This window comes from Esox lucius, chromosome 6 (assembly GCF_011004845.1).
Source record: "Esox lucius isolate fEsoLuc1 chromosome 6, fEsoLuc1.pri, whole genome shotgun sequence".
Lineage (NCBI taxonomy): Eukaryota > Metazoa > Chordata > Actinopteri > Esociformes > Esocidae > Esox > Esox lucius.
This window is the reverse complement of record NC_047574.1, coordinates 22,565,824-22,592,168: the sequence shown is the minus strand read 5'-3', so window position 1 is coordinate 22,592,168 and position 26,345 is coordinate 22,565,824. Positions and strand designations below refer to the sequence as shown.

General features: G+C 40.8%; 2 protein-coding genes across 2 annotated transcripts; one reads left to right on the top strand and one right to left on the bottom strand.

Annotated features, from left to right (window-relative positions):
* The first annotated feature begins 14 nt into the window (after positions 1-14).
* On the top strand, positions 15-12,798 carry nvl (nuclear VCP like). The gene is made up of 24 exons (XM_010892275.5): positions 15-165; positions 564-652; positions 750-820; positions 1,341-1,393; positions 1,499-1,589; positions 3,116-3,176; positions 3,334-3,576; positions 3,681-3,816; positions 3,938-4,014; positions 4,296-4,430; positions 4,558-4,659; positions 4,805-4,922; positions 5,124-5,268; positions 5,379-5,730; positions 5,834-6,052; positions 7,244-7,348; positions 7,432-7,494; positions 9,020-9,139; positions 9,224-9,323; positions 9,531-9,637; positions 9,760-9,836; positions 10,028-10,116; positions 10,338-10,435; positions 12,535-12,798. Exons 2-24 carry the CDS (start codon positions 593-595, stop codon positions 12,577-12,579), a joined length of 2,667 nt encoding a protein of 888 aa, XP_010890577.1. The 5' UTR covers positions 15-165; positions 564-592; the 3' UTR covers positions 12,580-12,798.
* A 1,746-nt stretch (positions 12,799-14,544) lies between these two features.
* Positions 14,545-25,385, bottom strand: degs1 (delta(4)-desaturase, sphingolipid 1). The gene is made up of 3 exons (XM_010892276.3): positions 25,159-25,385; positions 18,195-18,937; positions 14,545-17,010 (listed from the first exon to the last, which is right to left on the bottom strand). Exons 1-3 carry the CDS (start codon positions 25,238-25,240, stop codon positions 16,864-16,866), a joined length of 972 nt encoding a protein of 323 aa, XP_010890578.2. The 5' UTR covers positions 25,241-25,385; the 3' UTR covers positions 14,545-16,863.
* Positions 25,386-26,345: the final 960 nt, after the last annotated feature.

Here is a 26,345-nt window from a genome sequence, read left to right as displayed (position 1 = left end):
CCATCATGCATTCATTTAAACATCCGGCGGGTTATCTGGCTCCCCGTCTATCTGTGCTTCAGTGGTTCAAACTCGTGTTTAAATGACTGATACAACGAATTGTCTGTTATAAACGTTCAATTTACGATTTCATCAACTGCTATGTAGCCTCTACTACTGCAACAGGTACTGTATTCTCCCAGAATTTAATTATTGTCTTGAGACAATCTTTTACGCAAATAGCAACGGCGTAACAAACTATACTAGTTACAGAGTTATTCCGATATCTTGTTAGCATCACACTGCTACTAGTGCCGGTATTTGCAGCCTAATAATATACTGGTACTACTCGCCGCTTTACGCCCTGTTTCCCTACCTTAACAACTACTAAGATAATGCCTTTAGAAATCCACTGTTTAGCTAGACAACGCTAACGGGTTATTTTATAAAAAACATTCAGATAGATAGCTAACAACTCGAATGTGCCTCGTAATAGAATGAACAACAAGCTTGCTAATACTGTACTCCGGTACCAAGTAGCTGGTCATGTATAGCACGTCGTAAGGTTATGGTTTTTTTATCAGCTGAACTATCAAATGTGAAAGGAGAGACAATGAAGAACAGAGGTGGCATGGGCGGAGTGGACAACCGACTTAAACAGAGAGTTGAGCAGGTAAATCACATTTTGAACTTGCTTTCCACGGTAAACACAGCTACAGCATTTAAACATTGTTACTGTAATGAATTCGTACGGTTTTGTCTGCTTTTAGTATTTAAGTAACCACAGCGGACAGTTTGTTGACATTATGTCAATGGCACAAGATCTTCAGAAACTCTACAGGTGAGTTAAATCGTATAATAATTTTCTTTCTACAGTTCTGCTTTTCTAAAAATATTTTGGCTGGTTATCAAAGACACGTTTTAAGCCTAGTCTAGGACTAAACCTATCCGCGTCCCCGCACTACTATCCCTCTTGTAACATACACTGTACTTAACACTTGTAAATGTTCTGCCCTCCTCTATTTGCCTCAATTGCACATTTAGTATTGCCATTTGTACTGCAGTTGACTTCATTGCACATCATACATTCCACTTGTAATATACATATACTTAATACTTATAAATAATTGTCCATTTTCTGCCCTCTTCTATTTGCACTTCTGGTTAGATGCTAACTGCATTTTGTTGTACTGTACTTGTATGTGTTAAATGACAATGACGTTGAATCTAATCAAAACATACATTTCCATGGAAATCTATGGAGCATGATTATTATTATTATTTTTTATAGCTAGACCAGGCTTATTCTGTGTCCATGAAATCGGGCAGTTTATTCTCACAGTGCTTTATACTGTTCTCAGAATGGAGTATGGCAGACGAAACAAGACTGCATTTAGGATTCAGGTGGAAAAAGGTCAGTAGAAAGGTTTTATGCATAGAGATACTCTAATGCCACTGACAATCATTTGTTATCTTGCACTTTGAGATTTCGTTAGTCCTTCTGCTTCTTCCTTTCCAGTTCATGGATTGATATGCGATGAATCTGGATTGACAGATCTGGAGAACAAACACTTGGCCAAGAGAGCCAGACACAATCAGAAGGATGCTGGGTAATTTGTATTTTATTTCTGCATTTGTTTTTGCCTAAAAACCTAACTTTTTAGCAGCACATAAGTTGCCTGTAACTAAATTACACTGTAAAATGTGAGGGTTAAGCGTTAAATAACGATTAGAAACTTGGTGTGGTTTGCAATCAACCTAGGACCCGGTCAGTCCACCAAATTCAGGTAAATTCAGCGCTCACTGAAAGATGCTCGTAGAAGTCTCTCAGGAGTTGGTCAGGAAGGAAGAAGACTCTGCTCTCAAAAACAGTGTGAAGTCATGATTGATGTTGGACAGACTTTACACCTGGGTAGCAACTAAATCAACTGGAAGAATGTGTTCTGGACAGTTGTGTCAAAGGTGGAGTTGTTTGGTTGCAATGCCATGTTTGGAGAAAATAAACTGTGCCTTTGAACCGAAGCACCATAAGGCATGGAGGTGGTAAAAAAAAAAAAATCTTGCTGCCTCAGGGTTTGTTCAACTTACTGTCATTGAGGCGACCATGAATTCCACATTGAACCATGGAATTAAGGAGAATGTGAGGCCATTGTTCTAAAAGAGTAAGCTGAACCAAACATGGATCTTTGAAAAGGACAAAAATCCAAAACACACAAACAAATCCACAAAAGAATAGCTAAAAAAAAAGGAATGGAAGGTAACAAAATGGATGGTCAAGTCCCTGATCTCAATTCTGTCAAAATGCTGTGGGGGGACTTGAAGCGGGTTATGCATGCAAGAAAGCCCTCCACCATTACACAGTTGAAGCAGTACTGTAAAGAGGTTTTATCTGTCAGTCTTTTACAGTCCATGTAAGAGTCGGATGAAGTTACAAAAATGGCTACATTAAGTTACTTCAAGGGGGCAACACCAGCTGTTGAAATTAGGGGTGGACTTTTTTCCCCTCAACACTGAAAAAATATTGTCAAGTATGATTCATGTGGTTATATTTTGGCCTACCTACAAGCTTCTCATTTGTATCTATGGATATTTCAAAAACAGGGTGCAGTCTGCACATTGTATTTGGGCTAACCCTAATGTAGCAGACATGGATGAAAAACCTAAGTGGGATTCAGCTACTTTGGTTGTACCGTGGAAACCAGAAATGTTGAAATGATAGAAAGCACATTAGTCGCATTTGCTAGAGTTACTAGGCAAGGCAAATCTAGTTGCTAAAATGCCTGTTTGTGGATTGCTTGCTCGAAATACCCCCTAGTTTGCCTAAATAGTCTGCCTTTTTGTCAATCTTATTTTTGTAATAATCTGATGTTACAGCTAACTAGTTTTATTGTACAACGTGTCCATTTGTGTGGAGTTCTATTCTACACTGGACGCAAACATCTGATTATGACTTTGGGGTTCAGGGAGAATAAGATGTTGCGAATAGTTCAGCAGAATGAGCTGGGCGTAGATCCTTCATTTTTATTCTGGTGGTGGAAAGGTGTGATCAAAGTAAATCCACAGCCATTCTGTTGTCTAACTCTCTCAATACTCTTGAGTGTAGTGATTTCACAGTGCATATTCTGGTCTTTTACAGTGAAGGTTTCAGTAACTCTGAAGACACAACTGATAGTGATGAGGACCTTTCTGAACAACCGGTACATCATATTTTTTTCCCCACCTCTTTCCTGAAGCATTTATCACATGTACCTATACTTGTGTTACTTATTACCATAGGATTATTTGTAATATGTTTATTCAATGTCTGAAGATGATCTGCTAATAGACCAAACCTATTATTCCATGGCCGTTCAGCCCATCAACCTCATGAATAGCTCCTTGATGTCCCTGTACAAGAAGGGGAACCCAGAGAGTGGGGACTCTCCCAGGAGAGATCAGTCTGTATCGGACAGCCCTGCTCAAGCTCAGTCCACGCCACTTAGCACGGCAACCAAGGTGTCTACAGGGGGGTGGTTTATTGACCGGGGCAGGGGCCCAGAGAAGGACAGCATCCTCATTGACCTTTGCCAAGAGGAGGCAGCTACTCCTGCAAACAATGTATGTCTTCAAGCTTCTTATGTTGTCCATTGTCACTTGTGGATTTCATTTGTCTCCCAACCAGCTTTCTATTACAATTTGGATTCTTGTTTCAATGTCAACAGAATCGATCAGATGTTTCGATGCTCGAACCTGAGAGAAAAAACACGAAAGCGAAATTGAGGAAATCTAAACGCCAGAAAGCGGGAGCATCAAAGGGCGATGGTGATGACATTGAAGCCAGTATCATGAACAAGAAAGGTAAAGGAGCTTTTTCCTTACATTTCTGTTGTCTTACATTATAACTAGTCCGTGATCCAGACCATGTACAGCAAATTGTTTAGCATCTGAAAACCTTAGTTGTGTCCTCTGACTGTTCTAGCGCGCACCAAGTCTGTTGAGTTACAGTATTCTACATTGAAGTTTGAAGATGTTGGAGGCAATGAGGACACCCTGACGGTACGCTAGTAACATGGAAATGATCTCTTAATACCTTTTAGCTCTGTCCGCTTTCTTTGCTGTGGGAGCTTTACGACGAATCCCGAAGTGTTTCCGTAAGCACAAAAAAGGAGAAACCTTTCTGACCCGGTGAACCTGAACGTGCCCATTAACAATGCTAATTTCATTGCCAGCTTCAAAACATTTTGTCTTATTTTAAATGTGTTCTTCAGAATGTGACCCTGATGTTTAACCGCAATGTCTTTGAGACTGATTTCTCGTCTGGCGCTCTGTCAGTGTAGGAGGTGTGTAAGCTGCTCATCCATATGAGGCACCCAGAGGTGTATGAGCAGCTGGGCGTGGTCCCCCCCAGGGGGTTTCTGCTCCATGGCCCCCCTGGCTGTGGGAAAACTCTGCTGGCCCAGGCTGTAGCTGGGGTGAGTCCAGGTGGCGTTGTCGTTTTTATTTTTCTCCTCTGTCTCTTTTCTAGGAAGAATCTGATGATAATGATGATGATGATGATGATGATTCTTGGTGAAAATGAATCTCCCTTCGTGTTAACAGGAGATGGAGTTACCCATGTTGAAGGTTTCTGCGCCAGAGCTGGTGTCTGGGGTGTCGGGGGAGTCTGAACAGAAGCTGAGAGAGCTGTTTGAGCAGGCTGTGGTAAGTGCCACTCCCGGTTCCCGACAGAGCTGCAAGACTGTTTGCTGCAAAATTAAGAAAACGTTGGAATGTCCATTTAAGAACCACTCGCTCAAACAAACCATGCTGGTCATTCTTAATCATTCTGGTTATCTGACCCTCGCAGACCAACTCCCCCTGCATTTTGTTCATTGACGAGATTGATGCCATCACCCCTAAGAGAGAGGTAGCCTCAAAGGACATGGAGAGACGGATTGTTGCTCAGTTGCTCACTTGCATGGACGGTAGGAGAAGTACATCTTGTATATTTCATAACTTCTGAGATGGTGATTATGAAACATCTGTACTTCTTTGGTAGGAATATTCCCTTTTACATAGTTCTAAAGAATTTTATTGGTAGATGAGACAGGAGAATATCCATTCACTTTCCACAGTACACTTGGATAACTTGTTTTTTCTTCGGTCTTTCGTTTTTGTCCCTCCAGACCTGAACTCTTTAGCGGTCACAACCCAGGTACTGGTCATTGGTGCCACTAACCGGCCAGACTCTCTAGACCCAGCCCTACGCCGTGCAGGACGCTTTGACAAAGAAATCTGTCTTGGGATTCCTGATGAAGCAGCTCGCCTCCGGTAAGCATCTCTTATAATAATAGTGGTGTTGTGACCGTTTGGAAAATCATTTTGTATAAGATGTATAAGACCCGTGTTGAGACTATTATTTCATTGATTTCTGCACTTAGAATTCTAAAGACACTGTGTCGGAAACTGAAGCTCCCTGAAGACTTTGACTACCGGCAGCTGGCACGTCTCACCCCCGGCTACGTCGGAGCGGACCTGATGGCACTGTGCCGCGAGGCTGCCATGAGCGCCGTCAACCGGGTCCTGCTGGAGATGCAACCCCAGAACCAGCTCCCCGTGGTGGAGGGGAAAGAAGAGTCCCAGGGGCCTCAGGGCACAAGACCTCTCCCGAAGGCCCAGGATGGAGCGACGGAACGCCAGGCCTCGGCAGACCCTGAGAGCGAGGAGATGGACCTCAGCCATGTGCCACAGGGAGAAGAGCAGCGGCCCCAGGCAACGGAGGCATCGTTCCAGGTGAAATGTTTAACAGTAAATAGTGTCAGAGTCACTGTCCATCTGGTGAATGTCCCACTGTGTTGGTCAGTGGTGTGACTGTTCCACTTCCATTCGCCACCAGGGGGAGCTGTGTCGCTTGCTCTCTCTGCTGAAGAGCAGTGAGTCCCTCTCTGCAGAGCAGCTGGCCGGCCTGTGCATCCTCATGTCCGACTTCCAGGGTTCCCTGGCCAGTGTTCAGCCGTCTGCCAAGCGTGAAGGCTTCGCCACAGTGCCAGACGTCACCTGGGAGGATGTGGGGGCCTTGCAGGACATCCGGGAGGAGCTCACCATGGCCATCCTGGTGGGTTTGGCCTCACTACTGCTGTTACTACATTTGATGTGTTGGGTTCATTGACAGACACTGTAAAACAACACGTTGGGATTTGAATGATAATCATTTGGGCCAGGAGTGTTTCTGAACAGGTCAGGCATCCTACCTAATTGGCCAGTTTCTGTTGCTTTGGTATCATCTAATTTGGTCTGATTAACAGAGCATATCACTATTTGGGTTTCCTGCCAATTGGTGACAGATTTTCATCTATGTTTCTAAAATGTGCATTATGTATGTGCATTATCCCACAGTGGTGTGTTTCCATCAAACTGACCTGTTATGTGTTATTAAAAGCTGTGACGATTCATAAACATCCCCCAAATGTGGGAATGTAGGTATGCCAATCTGGATATGGGTGTGTAAGCATGCATCTGGGTGTGTAGGTTAGGATTATACACGTGTGTGTGTGTGTGTGTGTGTGTGTGTGTGTGTGTGTGTGTGTGTGTGTGTGTGTGTGTGTGTGTGTGTGTGTGTGTGTGTGTGTGTGTGTGTGTGTGTGTGTGTGTGTGTGTGTGTGTGTGTGTGTGTGTGTGTGTGTGTGTGTGTGTGTGTGTGTGTGTGTGTGTGTGTGTGTGTGTGTGGATGGTGCTGAGCATAGTGTTTACTGTTGTGGTCCAGGGTGGTCACTGGAAGTCAAGCACAGGAGGAACTAAAAAAACATGACCAAACAAAACCTGTCAATACTCTGTCAACGTTTGAACATACTGTAGTTTCCATTTCCAAGCACTCATTGGCAACAACAAAAATTAGCGTCCATTGACGCTTATAAAACTGTACCGACATCCTGTTTCCATCAGCACTGATCTTCACTGTTTTGTAATTGCGAGGTAACTAATCTGCATGAACCGGTTTGATGGAATCAAGTTTACCCTGGACAATGAGGGTGGGAACAAATCCATTCAAATGGTTACCAATAACATTTGTTATTGCTCTGAATCTCTGCTGTGATTAAGTTCCAACACACTGAACCAAATGTTCTCTTATTTTATTTACCAGCAGCATGGTGTGTTAGAACATTTAAAACCGGTCTTTGTTAATATTATAAATAGATGAACATTGTATGACAGGGCTGTCAGGTCTATCAAGGTCTTAAATGATCCACATTCAGAAATGACTAACACTACTAATAACTTGGTAATAACTTTGTGCATATTTCCTCAGGCTCCGGTGCGTTCTCCTGAACAGTTTAAAGCCCTGGGTCTCAGTGCTCCTGCAGGTGTATTGCTTGCTGGGCCCCCAGGCTGTGGAAAGACTTTACTAGCCAAGGTACCATTCGCCAGCTGCTAAAATAAGTGGACTGTTGGTTTTTATGATTCCATTTTAACCGTACTGTTTGTCTCTTATCTCAGGCTGTTGCCAATGAGTCAGGACTTAACTTCATCTCTGTCAAGGGACCAGAGTTGCTGAACATGGTGAGTCATTCAGCCCAACAGATTCCTGGAGTTCCTTCATGACTCTGCCCTGTGTCCAGTAATACAAACTCTTTGTTCAGAGTTCTGCTGAAAGTATTTTTAACTCAAGTGCTCTACTGAAATCAGTAGCATTGTTAGGAAACACCGGCGTAACTGATCCAGCAGTATGATGCATTATTTATTTGGTGAGGGCTCAGTTTCCTATAGTCACAGATATCCACATATCTCTGTGTCTTGTAATTTAGTAGGGCTGGGAATTGCAAGGGTTACGACATATTATCAAGATACTTAAGTGCCGATACGATATGTATTGCGATTTTTAAGATTTTCACGATTTTATGTATTCTGATTCAATATATATATTTCTTTGCTGTTGCTATGTTCAACTCTGAATGATGTAGGCTGAGATGAGCTCTCAAGCGCCATCTATAGGATTGGAGTAATTACCTCAGTTATTTTATCTGAATAAAATTAATATAGCTGTTGTTAATTGCTTGAAAGTCTAAACCTTTTTTTTTTCTTTCTTGGAGACAGAAAATTCATTTTAAGATAGTGTAATATCGCAATATTATTTTTGACAATCTAAATAATATATATTTTCCTCCATCCCTTTAAGTTAGTATCCATTGATTTTTAACGAATACAACTTAAACTATATGTTCCTATCCAATAAGAACCCAAATTAGGAAAGTAAACCCTTGATTCACTTAAATTTTTTTACAAATTCAAAACATGTCTACTTCTATATTGTTGCCGATGGCCATATCTACTGAGTTCATAAAGAGAAACACAAAGGAAACCTGCTAATGCGCTGCTCCAACTGCACGGATATAGTCAAAATAAATGTGAAATAGTAAGACTGGCACATGTTGGTGCTTTGATGGAAGTTTCCACTTATACAGCCTGTCAACACACACAGCCCACATCTTTGGTTTGGCTTTGAATTTATGCATTATTGCAAATTCTTGCTCAGACATGAACTATCCATAGTAAAATGTAATCACAAACATTATTATTTCTAAAAGACAGACTTCACAAACCTGTGTATCAAAGAAAGTAACATTTTAAATTTATATAGGGAGTATGATCAGTTGGTCTTAGTTGTCTTCAAAATGTCTGACTCCCTTTTACTAAGGACCCATGAACAGTCTCCATACCCTTTCTGTAATATTGAAAAGATTGGATGACATGTCATGAACTGTAAGAAGAACCTCATCTCTAAACTGTCAGTACACACTCAGCGTCGGTGCAACTTTTCAACTTGTGTGTAGCAGAGCTGTTTAACAGAACTCCTAATTTTTCCGCCGGTTTCTTCCTTTATAGGTGTGGTAGCAAAACAACCTTTATTTGCATGCAATTAATGTATAATATTGATATATAATGTATACAAAAATGAATATGCATAACTACAAAGGAAGACACCTTTGTTGCAGTATTGGAGGGCTTAAATGATAGGCTTAATAGTTGTCTCCCTTATTCTATTTCTTCCAACACGAGCCTGACCTTTGTGTCTGTCCGTCCCCAGTATGTGGGAGAGAGTGAGCGGGCCGTGCGACAGGTGTTCCAGAGAGGGCAGAACTCCGCCCCCTGTGTTATCTTTTTCGACGAAATCGATGCGTTGTGCCCCCGACGCTCCGGGCATGAGGTGAGCAGGACTAATATTCCAGTGTCTGCCTAGAGGATGACTGATGATGATGATGATGATGACGACCTGAGGTTGTGTCCTCAGTCTGGAGCTAGTGTCCGTGTGGTCAATCAGCTGCTTACCGAGATGGACGGGCTGGAGACTCGGAGGCAAGTCTTCATCATGGCTGCTACCAATCGACCAGGTAGATGTCCTACATCCTGTCAATCCTCACCACATAGATATGCATGTATCACAAAACCAAAACGGGAAGGAGATTGTTACTCAATGTTTTGGGGTGTGATTGTAAGACGTGCACTTTTTTGTGCATGAAAAAATAATACTGCTTTCAATGTATGAAAGCAGTATTAAAACGTGGAGTCATTCACCATTATCAACACTTTCCCTGTAGATATCATTGATCCTGCTGTGCTGAGGCCCGGTCGTCTGGACAAGACTTTATATGTGGGCCTCCCGCCTCCATCAGACCGACACGCCATTTTACTCACCATCACCAAGGTAACGCGAAAGTCGGCGGTTGAACGCTCACAGCGCTCGTCGTCACTTATTGTAACTCCTTCAGTTAGTGGCTGGACGTGGCTGTGAACAGGGACGGTTCGTGATATCTGTATGTGTCGCAGGGCGGAAGCAGGCCTCATCTAGAGGAGGATGTGAGTCTGGAGGAGATCGCGCACGACGAACGCAGTGACTGCTTCACGTAAGTGTCCCAGAGGAGGGCGTGCGGACCACGCTTCTCCAGCAGTCTGCCTTGCCTGCCTTGCGCAGGGTGAAAAGCAACCCATTAACGTAGAACGTTCCCGTGATTTGCCTACAGGTGTTTTATGAGGTGTCTGCGTGGCGGGTGTTATGTGAGTTTTCAGTATGCTGTTTGTGCGTTGTTTCATACAGTGGGGCAGACCTGTCTGCGTTGGTGAGGGAAGCCTCTGTCAACGCTCTGAGAGCCTACCTCCTGACCCAACCCAACCCGACCTACTCAGGTAACACTCATTTTTAATGGAACACCGCAACCTTGGTGTACTGCTCACATGCTTTTCCCCATGGCTTCTACATTTCTGTTTACATTGCTTTCCCAGGCACGATAAGTGCCCCGGCCAAGGTCATAGTAGTTCTATTCTCCACAAGGGATTTAAGGTTAGTAGCCTCAAGGTTGTCAGACCACTACTTCTCATCTGAGTCTTTGCTTTTTTTAACCCCTCAGGTCACCACTACTCCAGTGGCCCTGTGGCCAAAATCCGGGTCAGCAAGAAGAATTTTGAGGATGCTTTTAAGAAAGTACGGCCGTCTGTTTCTAAAAAGGTAGGATACATCGGGCTGTGGACAAATGGTTGATCGCACAGAAGCTGTTGCTGACTTCTAAAAGTTGTAAAATGTTAGAAATGCCTAACCCTACCCCCGAATCACTGTAGACTGACACCCATCTGTTACTCTGTGAGTGACATGCCACATGTTATTACACATCCCCAGGTGATGTCTCCCAGAAAGGCTGTGGAAGACTGACTCCTTCAGAGTTTCCATAGGCCTCTTGGTGTCCTACCTGACTGGTGCCCTTCTTGCCCAGATACTCAGTTTTTCAGAAAGGCCTGTTCTAAACAGATTCACAGTTGTGCCATTTTATCTCCATCTCTTAATAATGGACTTTACTGTGCTCTGTGGGATATTCAAATGTTCTCATATCCTACCCTTGATTGGTGCTTTTGAAAAACATTCTGGATTTCCACTGAATGTTCCTTGGTGTTCATTATGTAGGATTTGTTAGGTATTGCGTAAAATTCCTTTACTGCTCACTTGGACTCCGTTCAACTAATTGTGATTTCTGACGATAGTTGGTTGCACCACAGCTCATTCAGGTGTTGTACCAAAGGGGGCCAATATTTATGCAACCAATTATTTTCTGTTTTACATTTGGGATTAATGTAGAACACTTTGTAGATTTTATTTTTAGCTTTGGTGTTAATGATGTTTTGGTTCTAATTAAATCAATTTCAGTTTACTCTGGTTACACACTAAAAAGTGGAACCGTACAAGGGGGTGTATATTTTTGAGAACCTCTCTAATGTGGTGTTTCTATCAATGCACTAGCAGTCTTACACCAGTTTTCCTGCGGGTGAACTTTGAAATGCATCCTGTCATTACAAAATGGGTAATTGGACTGTTAGATATTACTGTTTTGCTCAACAAAATTTTGTTAATTACATTTGTAATGTCTTCCACAAATGAAGACTATAATGACACAATTTTTGAGAGGGAGTATGGTTTTATTCTTCATTCCTTCATGACTTAACTCAAAAAATGTCAAATGACTATCTGTGACTCAACCAGCTTCAGAGTGAGTTAGCTCTAAAGGATACATTTTAATAAGAAACTGGTGAGACATGTTTGTATGATAACTCTGATCACCTGGGGATGACTTGTCATCTAATGGCTGTGTTTTAGTATAGGGCTCTGGACTCTGACTTCCCTGTAGGCTGACACGTGTATGGTGTGGTGTAACGTGATGATCAATGTGGCAGAGGTGTTCTTGACTACTTTCTCTTGTATCTTGGGTCAGCCAATCAGGAAATCTGCGATTAACTTAAAGGGATTGTTCATCCTCGAGTCATATATTGGTGAAATTACACTTAGTTTCAGTTGTTCTTGAAGGCCCAGGGAATGATGCCGGGATGTCGATATGTCCCGTTACAATCCAGTGAATGTGGAAGTAGCATTCCACAAAGTGGTATTTAACAAGAAAGATATGAGGAATGTTGTAGACATTAACCTTGGTAGCAATGCCTTCTCTTCTGCTGTATATCTTTACACTGAGGTTAACCAATATTTCCTGCCTGTCAGTAAACACTGCAATGCCTTCCAGTGAGTTTTGAAAATGTTCTGTTGAACAGCAATTACCAAGTATGAATTCAGCAAAGTACACAAGCTAAAGGGTAAACCCTTTTATTAGAGCTAGTGACTGAACTGTTAACATTAAGCAATGTGTGATTTAGTGAGGTAATGTGATGGTCCACTCGCGGCTGAGCAATAGGCAACGTTACCTTTGCACTGTCATGTCTAAGCTGGAGCACTAATTAAGATTTGCATTTTTAGTAAATCCTGTGGTTAGTAACGTGGGAAGGAGACCGGCTAACCGTTGCTAGGTGCACTTCACTTTTCTCACACATCGTCTGGTGGTTTGTGCTTCCTGGGGAACTACCCTAGTGTTAACAGTTCACTCATATTTGCACGTCAATGTGATCTTAGCCTAAAGCAAACGTGGTTCAATCTGTTGGATCCGACAAAATTGACAAAGTGATTTTAGCTCATTCTTCAGTGGTACAGTGTTTACTTGAGTCTAAAGCCATGAAGTATGTAAGGATTTTTAATGACTTACACAACTGCTTGTTATTTCCCATTCTGTGCAGGACCAGCGTATGTACGAACAGCTGAAGGAATCTCTCACAGGGTAAGAGAGGATCTGACCTGGGTCCATCAGAACGGAGAAAATCACTGCAAAATACTACGGACCAATGATTTGGACATCAAGACATTTTGACCTCTGTAATGACTTTAGGATAGCTGTTTTTTTTCTAATTGTAAACTACATTTTATAAGACACGTTTGCATTCTCATGAAAGAAAATGTCAGTAAAAAAACAAAAATCATAAAAACCCTTTTATAGAAATGAATATTGTGTAATGACTGTTTTAATGAAACCATGGAGCAGTATGGCTGTTAGTCAGGTTGTCCTCGGTAAGCCCCTGAGTAACTCCCAGTACTCCTAGGGAGAACAATGCATTATATAGCTGTGGAATAGTAAGCCAACAATTCACATTTTGAAGGCAATGGTGTTCACGAAAATTATTTACAGCGTTGCATGTCAGGCCATTGGTAATGAACCACACTATGAGGTGGCCTGCATGGACTCCAAAGCAATGCTCGCCCATTATTTGTATTATACTGACTTTGCAGAAAGCTATTTGAGTCAACTGTATGTAATGGGTTGTGTCTTTGTCCCATCCACTGTATTGTACACAGTACTAAATTCTTATGCACCTGAGAAGATAGTTTAAAGCAAGCTGTATTTGTTCACCACTATATTACATTGTATTTGTTTTTTGTATTTACTACAATGAAAAGTAAATGGGATAATAGGGGTCTCCTTCAAGCAAGTGGGAACTTCAGCCAGTGACAAGTTGAAGATGTCTGTAAAAATGCCCAGCAGCAATTTGGCACACACTCTGGACCAAAGGCTTTGTCAATGTTTAATCTTTAGTGTCCCTCATGTCAGCCAAGGACAGCAAGAGCACCTGGTTGTCTCAAAGCAGCAAGAGCTTTCCCAGAATGGCCTCAAAGCGTGTGTACATGGTGTTGAGCTGGTCTGTGAGGGAGGCATCTGTAGGCACTATATGGCTTGTTTGGCCCTTTGTGCTCCGAGAAGTTGTATAGGTCTTAACCTGGCTGTTGTCAAGCCCCATGGATCCTGAGGATGTATTAATTTTGTGGGAACATCCTCCAGACATTTACTGATGAAGCCTGTGGCGCCTGTTGCTCTGGGCTAAATGACTGAAATGAGTACAGACTGAAATAAGTACTGCTACTTCCTCATGCTGATTGATTTGTGCACTACTCTATAACTTGCCTTGTACTAAATCCTAGCATACTTTGGGACTGTCCTATTTGTAACAAATTAGACTTGACATTAAACTACCCCAGTGCATTTATCTTTATGAGAGGAAAAAACAAGGTATTTCATTGGTTTGTAAATAATAAACATGATTAAACAAGGTTAACAAGTAGGTTTCTTTGCAGGTAAGCAATAAGACTGTTCAGCCATAGAAAACATCTTTCAATCAGTGTGTAATGTGACACTATTCACAATATTACATAATGTAACAAACCTGCCCTGTGCTTAACATTTACCAGACAATACTAGGCTAGAAGCCCCAGAGAAAAGCAGAACAAAGTGCTCAATCACATTTTGTATTTTCTATGACAGTGAATCCCAACCCATTTCACTTACTGTACCACCAGCAATATTTTGCTTTGCCCTGACTTAAGCACCCCGTCCGTTACCAGGAGGCATATGGTCTGTCTTTTCAGGTACCCCAAGGGGTTCTAGTATTCTGGTATTACTGTGGTTCATTTTAGACCTAAAACAATCCTCATAAATATCACATTTTCTTAGTTATTTATATATATTTTGTAGTTAGTTTTAATGTACGGTTATTAGTGTACACAGGTGCTTTTTAGCCAGGTACATTCCCATAGCAACAAATCCCTGAAAACTTTAACAGCAGGGTATCTCTGTTCCACTATTAAAGTACAGGTGAAGCTAGAGTGACCTTACTTGATTCCTAGCATGCATCTCTGACCAGCTACTCAGTCTTACGACAGGATCATATGGTTGATCAGACAAAAGGATGACAATCAGACAAAACTCAATTAGTTTAATAATATAAATGCATTAATGCAAAAGGCAGGTTTTACACATGACTCCTCACTGCTATGGAATGTAAATATTTTCTGAATTAAATAGGCTTGATTTGAGTATATGAACTACTCTGTATCATTCTTTCAGTCCAGTAAACCCAGCTGTGAAAGGGCCTGGTGCCCTCCAGCCTGAGTTCAATGTGTGTTAATACTGATAGACATAACAGGCTCCACTACCATGTATCAGAGCCCCTGAATCCCAAATCAACCCCAGAGTCACATCTGTATTACGGGACGATCAATTCAATATATGGCTGACATTTCACAGCTCAGCAATTGAAATTCATAGGCAATGCATACAGATCTACATGGACTTTCTAGGGATAAGGGCCAATTTGTGATTCAGCACAGCACCAATGTCAGCAAGCTTCCATTCCACTTTGGATAATGACGTGATTCAGTTATCTGTCCTGGGTTGGCCCAGGCTCACGACAGACACTGTTTTGTCAGACGGTGAATTTGCTTCCAGACCAAAGTGACAGGCCAAGCATGTGACATTATGAGTAGGATTCAGTGTTTTCAACTGTAAAAGGGATTGGTTTTGATTAGAAGGTACATGCCTACCCAATAAATACTAAAAGATTTACTGTTTGGACTTCCTCAATGCTTTTGCATGTACACATCACAGGTCACAGTCCGGTATACCACAACTTAGGTTAATATATAAATATCTAGACATCTATATCTATCTGTTGATATCGATGGCTAAGGGAGTGTGATCTGTTGTTGTGGTCCATCACGGTGCTAAAAACATTTTGGGGTTTACTGCAAATAACATGAAAAATGCTACGTGAGGCACTGTATACTGCTTTGAAAATGTTAAGGACAGTTATAAATCAGACCTTCAGAATCAAATGGAAGTGTAACAGCATTAACCATAGTTTATGGATCAAAGGACATTTGTTTTCAATTAACTAGGCCTTTGACTGGGTTTCCATAAGAGAAGGTCACAATAGCTATTGTCTTCTATAATCTAAAAACATTTGCATTAACCTACAGTAGATTTATACATTAGAGTGCACACTGAGTATTAGTTATCAATTTTTGGCGCTTAGACAAGCTAGTTTCCCCCCCACATCATCTGAGAAGACATGAATGCAACATCTGCATTACACTAATTTACACATTTAAGGCCGCATTTGGTCTCCATAGAAGCTCAAACATAAGCAAAACCCAAGTCACAATATTTGATCTTGTCTGGTTTTAAAAGGTGCAGTATCTACGGCCCTTGTCATATATACACATATTTTAAATAAGCTTTAAACAAATGCCAATCTTCCTCCCCATTGTATCAAAACTAAATGTAATTAAAACATACTGACTAGGGCAAATGTAAATTGCTTTGGACCATGTAGATCAGTTATTAGACTGAGGTATTGGCAAAAACAACAAAACAAAATGGCACTACCATCAAAGTAAGCTTTAAAGTCAATCTTCTGTCTCCACTGTTTGTTTTCTTCTCAAGAAAAGAGGCATGTATCCCATGTACAATGCCCATAGTAAAGCTTCATAAAATATATTTGAATAAAATCAGCTATAAACTTAAGTCATACACACAGTTATGTGGTACATGGTGTCTACATGGAAGAACAAAAACATTTACAATTGAGTTAGGGGTGAAAATGTTTTGAGAACATTAAGTTATTACATCAGGCTAGGTTATACTTCACAAAGCAGCAATACTAAAATTGAGTGTTTAACTTGCCTGATCTAATGGGTGCAAAAGTCCACTTCTTTTCAATGAAACATTTTCACAATAAGACATTCCACATTTTCATGCTTCTATAGCGATTGCAGATCAGTATGATTAAAAGAGAGCTATATAGTATATTGCTATACAACCTCTTTCAAGACCTGAAATAAAACTGAGGAGACAGGGATTTATAAAAACAGGAGTACACGTGAACACTGCAAAACTCAAACTTAAAGACTAAATTCTTGAAATATGTATACTTCACATAGTGATTTTTCTTTTTTAAACGTTTCTAAAAAGACTACAGAATTGCAATAAATTGGAGAAATGACAGATATTGTTGTGTAACAAAGACTAATTTGGAATGCAAGCAGTAAAGGTTGCACTTTTCAAATTTTTCCTGAGGGGGGGGGCATTTAAATTCATGTTGGACCTACATTCTCCACACATTATGTGAAAATGTGTATTGAAATTTGAATGATGTTAAAGTATTGGTGTGGTGAGTTGGAGCTGGTGTCAGGTGTGTTCAGTGTTGATTTGTTAGAATATGGGAGAGGTAGGTGGATATTTACTCCAGCTTGACCTCTCCCTTCAGCCTCCTCTTCACACGGGAGTAGGGACTGAGCTGGTCGTCCATAATGAAATCATAGAGGACCTTAACCCAGGATGTGTAGTGGGGCAGGTCATCATAGTACTCTGACGCGATTTTCTTCACCTAGGTTAAGAGAGGAAACAAACAAAAAGTAATTTGCAGAAAGCAACATTATAACTAACCCAAGCAAGGACATCTGCATTGTTAACAATAAGAACAAATAAAGGACTGAATTGGGCAAACTGCTTGTTAGCCAGATTCGATTAGAATGTTTTACCAGGCATTTGCAGATGTAAAGGAATACCTAATCTGAAGTGTTTGTGTGCATCACTCAGTTCGCACGTTCTTTCTAAACACCATAGACAGTCAAATCTACAAATGCAGTGGGAACAGAAAACCATGGAGATTGAATGTCCCAGGAATAAGAAAAGCGGAACGTCAGACTATTGTGGTGTCTAATTCCATTTGCATATTGCCTCATTACAGTATTTGGTCGTGAGTGCAAGTTCCAACTTCTTGCCTGAGGTTTCTAACCCATGTCACTAATCTTGTTTTCCCCTCATTTGTGATACAGGCGTCTTCAGCTAAAATGTTTCCTAACACTCCATCATTGCTTCATCAGCAGTACTGAAATGCATAAGAAAACTCACATGCATCACTTTTCCCCATCAACTAACATTCTTTGCACAATAGTGTAACATCCTTTAAATCATTTACATTTCGATTCACAGATCATGCAGTGAAATACAGCCTGAGTCCAAAGTCTTCCCTGAGTCTGGTAGTCATGCTTTTCTTATGACTCTGGGACATTAGAACAGCCTGCCTAAACATAATTTGGAGGAATAAGGTTGTTTTATGGATGTTTTATTCTTATTTCTATTACATTTTTTGCTCATAAAATGGTTACCAACTTTACCCGTATACATTTATGTAAACATAATAAACCGTAATTGGTTAAAATATAAGGTGTAATACTTCCTGAAAACTATAGTTGAAATGCAAGTTTTGGTTCATGGTTAATGACCAGAGTATTTGCATGTAATTACATTAGAGCAGCTACTCGCGTATGTCGCGTGCCATGTCACAATCACTTAATTGTTAAGAATGACATGCTATTCGGTGCACTTGACAAATAAAGGATTTTAACTTTGACTACTAAGACAACTGAAACTGCTGCCCCAGATTAAAAACACATGTTGAGGAATATCCTTTTTAATGCTAAACTTTTTTCATATCCATTGACTGATGCTAACATTCCTCTCTAGCCATAGACACACAGCCCAATGTTATAAACCGCTATAACATACCAGAGGTAGCCTGCATCCCGGGATGCTGGGGAAGTCGTGGTGCTCGTTGTGGTAGCCAACGTTAAAGGTGAGCAGGTTAAGGGAACCATAGTAGGAGTATGTCTCGTGGCCCTTGAGGAACATGTAATGCTCGGCAATGAAGTGTCCAGAGATGGGGTGCAGGCCCATCCCCAGCAAGGAGCCTGCCAGCATGTAAACCATAGTCTTGGCTCCACACAGCCAGTACAGGACCACATTGAAGGTCATCTGCACGGCCAGGTTGGCTAGCTCCAGCCTGGTGATGGGCTTGGGGTTGATGTAGAGAGGGCGGATGGCGTAGAACAGAGGCTGAAGGATGATCCAGACAAATTTGCGGAAGCGTGTGCAGAAGAACCAGCCCTCGAAGTCAGTGGGGATGTCAACATCCACGCCGTCTCCGCCCAAGTATCGGTGGTGGTCCAGGTGATAGCGCTTAAAGGAGGCGGAGTACGGCAGCCCGATGGGCAGGTTGGCAAACATGGCGAACCAGCGGTTCCACATGGCCCGGTTGTTGCCAAATGCTGTGTTGTGGGAGATCTCGTGGATGGCAAGGGTCATGGAGTGGTTGATACAGCTGCCAAAGGCATAGGTCCAGAACAGGACCCATTTCCAGTCCAGGTCTTTGACCAGGAAGAATGCTAAGAACTGGATCACAACCATCATGCAGACAATCCACTTCAGCCTTGGATCAGGCCCCATTAGCGTCTTTATTTCTGGGTACTTTGCTGTAAAAGAAGCCAAAGAATACATGTTCAGTACATTTCAAAATTCAGCCTTCCTATTTAGACAATTTCTGGAACAGAAATGAAAACTTTAATTTTACTACACATAATTCTCCTACAATTTCTAACCTGTACACCCTCAGGCCCTTGTTTGAGATTTTTCCTATTTCTGTCAAATGTCCCCTTATTCATGTACCTTAATATAGGGACATTAAATTCAGTCAGCACAGGCTCGATGCCTCCAAACTATCAACTACAAACACTGTAGATAAACGGTGCCTGAAGAAAGGATGGCATTTGTCATTCAAAAATACACAATAGATCAAAAAAATAAATGTTTACATAACACCCAGCCTGAAACCCCAAGGAGCAAGCATCAAGTGTTGAAGCACAATAGCTAGGAAAAACTCAATAAAAGGTGGAAACTTATAAGAAGAAGCAGGCTTGGAGGGGTGACCAGTCCTCTTCTGGCTGTGTCGGGTGAACAGTACAAGTTGTGAAGTTGTACTGATCATAAATGTCTGGCAACCACACAAGGACGAGACCACAATCATTAATGTACATTTAAAGAATAATGATTGAGATTAGGCCAAGGTCTGTATCAACTGAGACCCAATGGACAATCTATGCATAAAATGTTAGTTTGTCTACATCATCCTTTTGACTTTATGAAAAAGGTCCCTTGAAATGGATCTGGGAGAGACTGCTGATGTCTCAGACACTCCACCCAGGTTTAAGTAACTCTGCCTATTCTTGTGAATCATAAATTCAAATGTCAAAAGTGTAAGATTGCTTCAGAAAAAATAAACCAGAATCCTAAAACAGGCTAATATCCAGCTAGCTTATTCAAGTCAGATAGCTAATTCAAGTTAGCTAGACCTATTCGCTTTAAATAATTGCATTTTACGTATACATACAAGACAAACTGTCGCATCCACAGTGACTAAAACATTTTCGGTAACTGCTATATCCAGGGTCAAAATGTATGTTTTTCCTCGCCAGCTTGGGATTATCTGGCAACCTTTCGGTTGCTAATTAGATGGCTGAAGCAACAGGGCCTGTCAGGCATATTTTAGGGCACCTGTTCTTTTGTATATATCCAAAACCAGGCCAAGTATAAGTAACTGTATCAGTGTAGTGGGCAGGCATTTCAAAATCATTCTGCTAAAGGTTGTTGAAAGGATTGGCCATTTTACAAGTCAGCTTTACATAGGAGGATGTTTTAAGATGATGTGATGTAAAGTGCTTGTTTCACACTTTTGATTTGGGCTGTATTGGTATCTCATTTTCACAACTAATACTGAGCAAGCTGTGAGTGGAAAAAAAAGTTTCAGCTAATTCCCCATCAAAAGCCCTCAAATATAATGTTACTTCCAACTCGGACTATAATAAATAAGAATGCTTGGTGTTTCATTTGGAAGGACAATACCTAACTTTATTTATGGGTGCTCAACTTGATCTTCCCGCAGAATTGCCATATAGCCTGTCCACATCAGAATGTCACCATACTGGGTTGAAGCAATGCCATAGTTATAACCTAATCATACTTGACAATTGGGTCAAACCTATCACAGCGTACCACACTTTGGTTAGTTTTATCAGTGCTGTTGAAAGATAAGGAGGATAAAGGCTGACAGAGAGACTAGAAATTCTGGTGAATGGGCTGGTTAGCTGACCATATTCTAGCGCTCCAATTCAACTGCACTGCTCTCTTTCACTTTCAGGTTTAATGTCTGGAGAAGTTATGAGAATCAGCTAAGCCTGTTCACCTGTACACTAAGGGAACAAAAATGTAGGGAGAAACAAAATCTCCAAAACTAAGCCATAGTGAGTATTCAAAATATTTACCTTGGGGCTGTTAAGAGAAATGCCAGTCACAAATAAAGAGAAACTATTTTGGCTGCATTTAATGCCAGCAAAACATTTCTTGTGTAAGCTACATTGTACTTTGTAGCTTCAAGGGCTGTGCTGTGGAAGAGGCCTGAAGAATGTGTGTTCATTGAACATGTGATCAGTAAGCATAGGCCTATACATGCCTGAAATGCTTTTGGTGATCTCCAAAAGAGGCAGAGCACTTTACATGGAGTAGACTGTATGAGTACTTGCACCGCTTGGACTTCTGTGTTACGACATTGATTGAAATGGATTGGTGATTTCTGTGAGTGACTCTACTGTGAGTGAAACTAAAACAAAAATCCCGAAAATCATATTGGTATTTATCACAACTGTTATATTTGGATTTTAAGTAATTAATTAGCATTTTATTGCATGACATAAGTATTTGATACATCAGAAAAGCAGAACTTAATATTTGGTACAGAAACCTTTGTTTGCAATTACAGAGATCATATGTTTCCTGTAGTTCTTGACCAGGTTTGTACACACTGCAGCAGGGATTTTGTCCCACTCCTCCATACAGACCTTCTCCAGATCCTTCAGGTTTCGGGGCTGTCGCTGGGCAATACAGACTATCAGCTCCCTCCAAAGATTTCCTACTGGGTTCGGGTCTGGAGACTGGCTAGGCCACTCCAGGACCTTGAGATGCTTCTTACAGAGACACTCCTTAGTTGCCCTGGCTGTGTGTTTTGGGTTGTTGTCATGCTGGATGACCCAGCCAAGACCCATCTTCAATGCTCTTCCTGAGGGAAGGAGGTTGTTGGCCAAGATCTCATGATACATGGCCTCATCTATCCTCCCCTCAATACGGTGCAGTCGTCCTGTCCCCTTTGCATCCCCAAAGAATTATGTTTCCACCTCCATGCTTCACGGTTGGGATGTTGTTCTTGGGGTTGTACTCATCCTTCTTCTTCCTCCAAACATGGCGAGTTTAGACCAAAAAGCTCTATTTTTGTCTCATCAGACCACATGACCTTCTCCCATTCCTCCTCTGGATCATCCAGATGGTCATTGGCAAATTTCAGACGGGCCTGGACACGCGCTGGCTTGAGCAGGGGGACCTTGCGTGCTCTGCAGGATTTTAATCCATGACGGCATAGTGTGTAACTAATGGTTTTCTTTGAGACTGTGGTCCCAGCGCTCTTCAGGTCATTGACCAGGTCCTGCCGTGTAGTTCTGGGCTGATCCCTCACCTTCCTCATGATCATTGATGCCCCACGAGGTAAGATCCTGCATGGAGATCCCCAGATCGAGGGAGATTGACCGTCATCTTCAACTTCTTCCATTTTCTAATAATTGCGCCAACAGTTGTTGCCTTCTCACCAAGCTGCTTGCCTATTGTCCTGTAGCCCATTCCAGCCTTGTGCAGGTAATGAGTGGAGAACAGGAGGGCTAGTTAAAGAAAAACTAACAGGTCTTTGAGAGACGGAATTCTTCCTGGTTGGTAGGTGATCAAATACTTATGTCATGCAATAAAATGCAAATTAATTATTTAAAAATCATACAATGTGATTTTCTGGATTTTTGTTTTAGATTCCGTCTCTCACAGTTGAAGTGTACCTATGATAAAAATGAAAGACGTCTACATACTTTGTAAGTAGGAAAACCTGCAAAATCGGCAGTGTATCAAATACTTGTTCTCCCCACTATATGTTCCTCCCTTTGTAAGGATTTAAAATTTAAATAGATAGACAATTTCTATAAGAGCATTCTTAATTAAATTGTTGGCTAATCCATTTATCCTTCTATCCATGTCTGTCTTTTCAAACACAAATAATAGTGTGATGGTGGTTCAATCCCCCAATTATTTATTTTACAGTTTGAAATGAAATGGTTTATATGATTACATTTTCACTGACTCATTCATTTATATGACTATCTTATCTTTTTTTATTCCTTCTTTAGTCCTTGGTATGAGTTTTCCTTGTAATGTCTTTGTTCGTTCATTTGCATATTCGTATACAGGTCATTAAAGAGGTATTTACTTGAAATATTACTTACAGTCACACTGATTTTATAGTATATCCACACATAAGTAAGCTGGTGGATTCCAAAGAACATAGGGATGTATACCTGAGGTTACAAGACTAGTGCATCAAGGAAAACCTGAAAAATCGGCAGTGTATCAAATACTTGTTCACCCCACTGTAGGTACTGTTCATCAGACCCAGTCAAAGTCCTTCTTCTGTCCCCAATGGTCTGCATTCCTTTGACATCTTTATCGCATCTATATTTAGATACCAGGAACACCTTTACTATTTCTCTCCATACCGAATACTGAAACGTCTGATTGTGTTCTTTAATCAAATGTAGATGGTGCATGAAATGTAGATTATGGAAAACATGTTACACATCATTCATCTGGCTTAGAAATCAAACAAGGTATATAGCCCTATCTATCATTATTAGAAAAGCTTACAAAAGCATTACTGTCTTCACCAGCTGTAACTTAGCATGTGATAAATACAATTAATTTGACAAATTGTTTCTTGTTTCCGGTCCAATTATGCAAACTAAAGCTAGTGTACTTTCTGCTTTTAGTATAGATTGATTGAAAACTGTATATAAGGATGGCATAATGTGTTGCTTCAGTCTGCAACCATCTCTTCAGTGGGAAGGTGCTCATTTTTTGTTTGCAAAGAGTAAATGAAGCATTTTGGCTAGACTTCAGAGGCATGCAACCAGATGTATGTAAATGTTAGGACATTTCAAATTTTTATTACATGAAGTTAGTTTGACTCTGTTAGTGCCTACAGAAAAAGACCCCATTACTAGTTGTTTGTTGTAAAAAGAGCAAAAGAGAAGAAAAGGAAAGACCGTAATGTGCAATGTCATACCATCTGGACTACCAATTGAAATGTGCCTTTTGTTTACAAAATGTGGACTTAAACGAGTTGAGATTGGAGTGTCACTCATACAGCCCAGTCAATGGATATGAAAATGGTTATAGTCTGGGACTCTTCATACTGCAATAGTGTCCAGTAGCTGCTCTGTCTGCAGTCAGCAGCAGTGTCCTGTGCCTTCTAGCTGCTGTACTCCCAGCACCCGGTAACACCATGAATTATTCAAAAAAGACAATTCGTCAACTGGTTATTTATGAAATTGATAGGGCCCAGACTGAGCACAAAGACAACTTCTTGCCGACCAATTAACTGAAGTACCTTATGTTAACAATGAATAATAAAAATGTCAGGGAACAAAAACCTCTTTGACCATCCAACCCCAATCATCCACGACCATGACAACCGGTCCTCTTCAGCACAAAAGACGGCCATCTTGTAATCAGCTGTACTTATAATGGGGGGGGGGGGGGGGGGTTGATTGATTGATTTTGTCAGTCGTTTCATAAACTGTAATGTTAGCTACTTACGTACAATATTCCTGTGGCCTCAGTATGGCACTGCCGTTACTTAGATTCCCGATTTGACCATAATGTATGCATTATTGCAAGCTTTGGATATAATTAGCTAACATTTTTCCAAATTGCATTAGTATTAGCTACATGTTGTTTTCCCTCGAATATTTTACAATTCACTAATAGCCTACGCTACAGGGTGACTACAATAACTATTCACTTTCAGGGAGTGGCTCCTTCAGTCCGTCTACCGCTAGGGTCATGTCAGACCAGGGACTTGGTTCTAGTAACGTCATTAGCTAGTTAGTCAAATTTAGCTAGCTAACGGTTTCATGTATGAACTACCGTTACAGGACGGAGAAATACCTTAGCTTGTTGTTCGTTTTTAGGATATATTTAACCAAATCACATTCACAGTAGCAAATCAATTTACGTCCAGTAGCTAAATATTGTCCGGGTTAAAGTATATAGCTTGCTAATGTCGCGTATTTTGGTTGACAAAGATTGTTGAATAAATTGATCTGCTACTACCAGCTAACGCTGGTTGTACAGTACTGTAGTGACTAGCCCACAAAACCTTCCTTCCGTTTGACTGCCTAAGGAAAAACCACAAGGTAGATGGCCAGCAAAAGTGTTAGCCATCTAGCCTCCATAGTCAATTACAGTACGCTAATGATTCCCGTAACGATAACGTGGTGATTCGTCTGTACTGCCTGCAGTGAGCTACGCTATACCAAATACAGGGCAGCTGACAGTACTTGCTAGCTGTGATACAAGAAAGTGACTATAGCTATAACTACATTATTAAATTATTAATTTTGCTGGCAACAGTAACTACATTTGATTACTCAAACGAGACAATACGTGTAACTACTGTACTTGTTAGAAAAAAGCATGTTAAGTTAAAGAAATTACGAGCTTTATGTTAGCTTTTATAGGGGTGTACAGTACTGCTGACTGTAATGTAGCTTACCTAAAATTTCTTTCCTCCTGTCCGCATGTGGCTGATCTGTATAAACCCACTCGAAATCTTCACGAGCGACACGGTTCCCCATTTCCTTTTTTTGGTGTAGGTAACCAGTACAGAATTTTAAGACATTTAACAAAAGTTATAAAATCTCAACTCCCTGATTACCTAACGGACTCAGACTGCGTCTAGCCCAGAGTGGCTAAGCGTTGAAATAGAGCTGGCTACTGCGCGGTTTGATTTGAGGGTGGAACCATAAAAAAAAGAATACCCATTAATATGGAAGCCCATTTCCGCCACCCAATTGTTTAAATACAGTTGTAAATGCTGATATAAGTTCACTTTTAAAATGTATGTCAACATTTTCAAATGTTATTAACGTATATAATGCTGGCGACAAAGGACTTCCATTCTATTTATATGCTTGTGACTTTTTACATGCCCACTCATCATCATCATTGCCATTATTTTCCATTATTTGGCATCGTGTCGTACAAAATACATTGCTTTGTTCTTTTACCATGTTACATAGTCACTTAAAACTTTTCCTTAAAAATACATGCCTTTCACGTAGTATGATACAAGATACAACCTTCTTACTGTACATGCAGGACAAAGTTTAAGTACTAAAAAACTAGCCACGACCACGACGTGTAGTGGGTAGCCTGCCTTACTCAGTATGGTGATGCAATTTCTTATATATTTTTTTCCTTATAACACAATCGGACTGTGTCCTCAAACAAACGACTGTTGTCTCCTCAAACGAGGTCCTGAGTATCTCAATATGTCTCTGTAATTGGCACCATTAGTATAGTGGTGTTAATTCCAAATATACCAGTTGTGTTAAACACCATATAAATTACTGCAACATTTGCTGTTTTTATTTGAAAAGGAAATGTGTCATTAAGATAAAAAAGCTGCTGGGCTGCTAAACCAACATACAGCATTGTTTCTTTATCTCAACATAAATATAACATAATTGTGTAACAGGAACTTGCGCTGGCATGTAAAATTACCAAGGTAATTTTTGCATAAGGAAGCTCTACTTTCATGCCTACATGAAACTTTGCGTTTGAACTAAGTCAAGGGTGTAAGAGTGGGTTTCATATTGGGACGACGACGACACATTTAACATTTTTGCAAGATGTTCTTATTATTGTGGGGGAGACCAATTTATGTGCTTTATGACACAT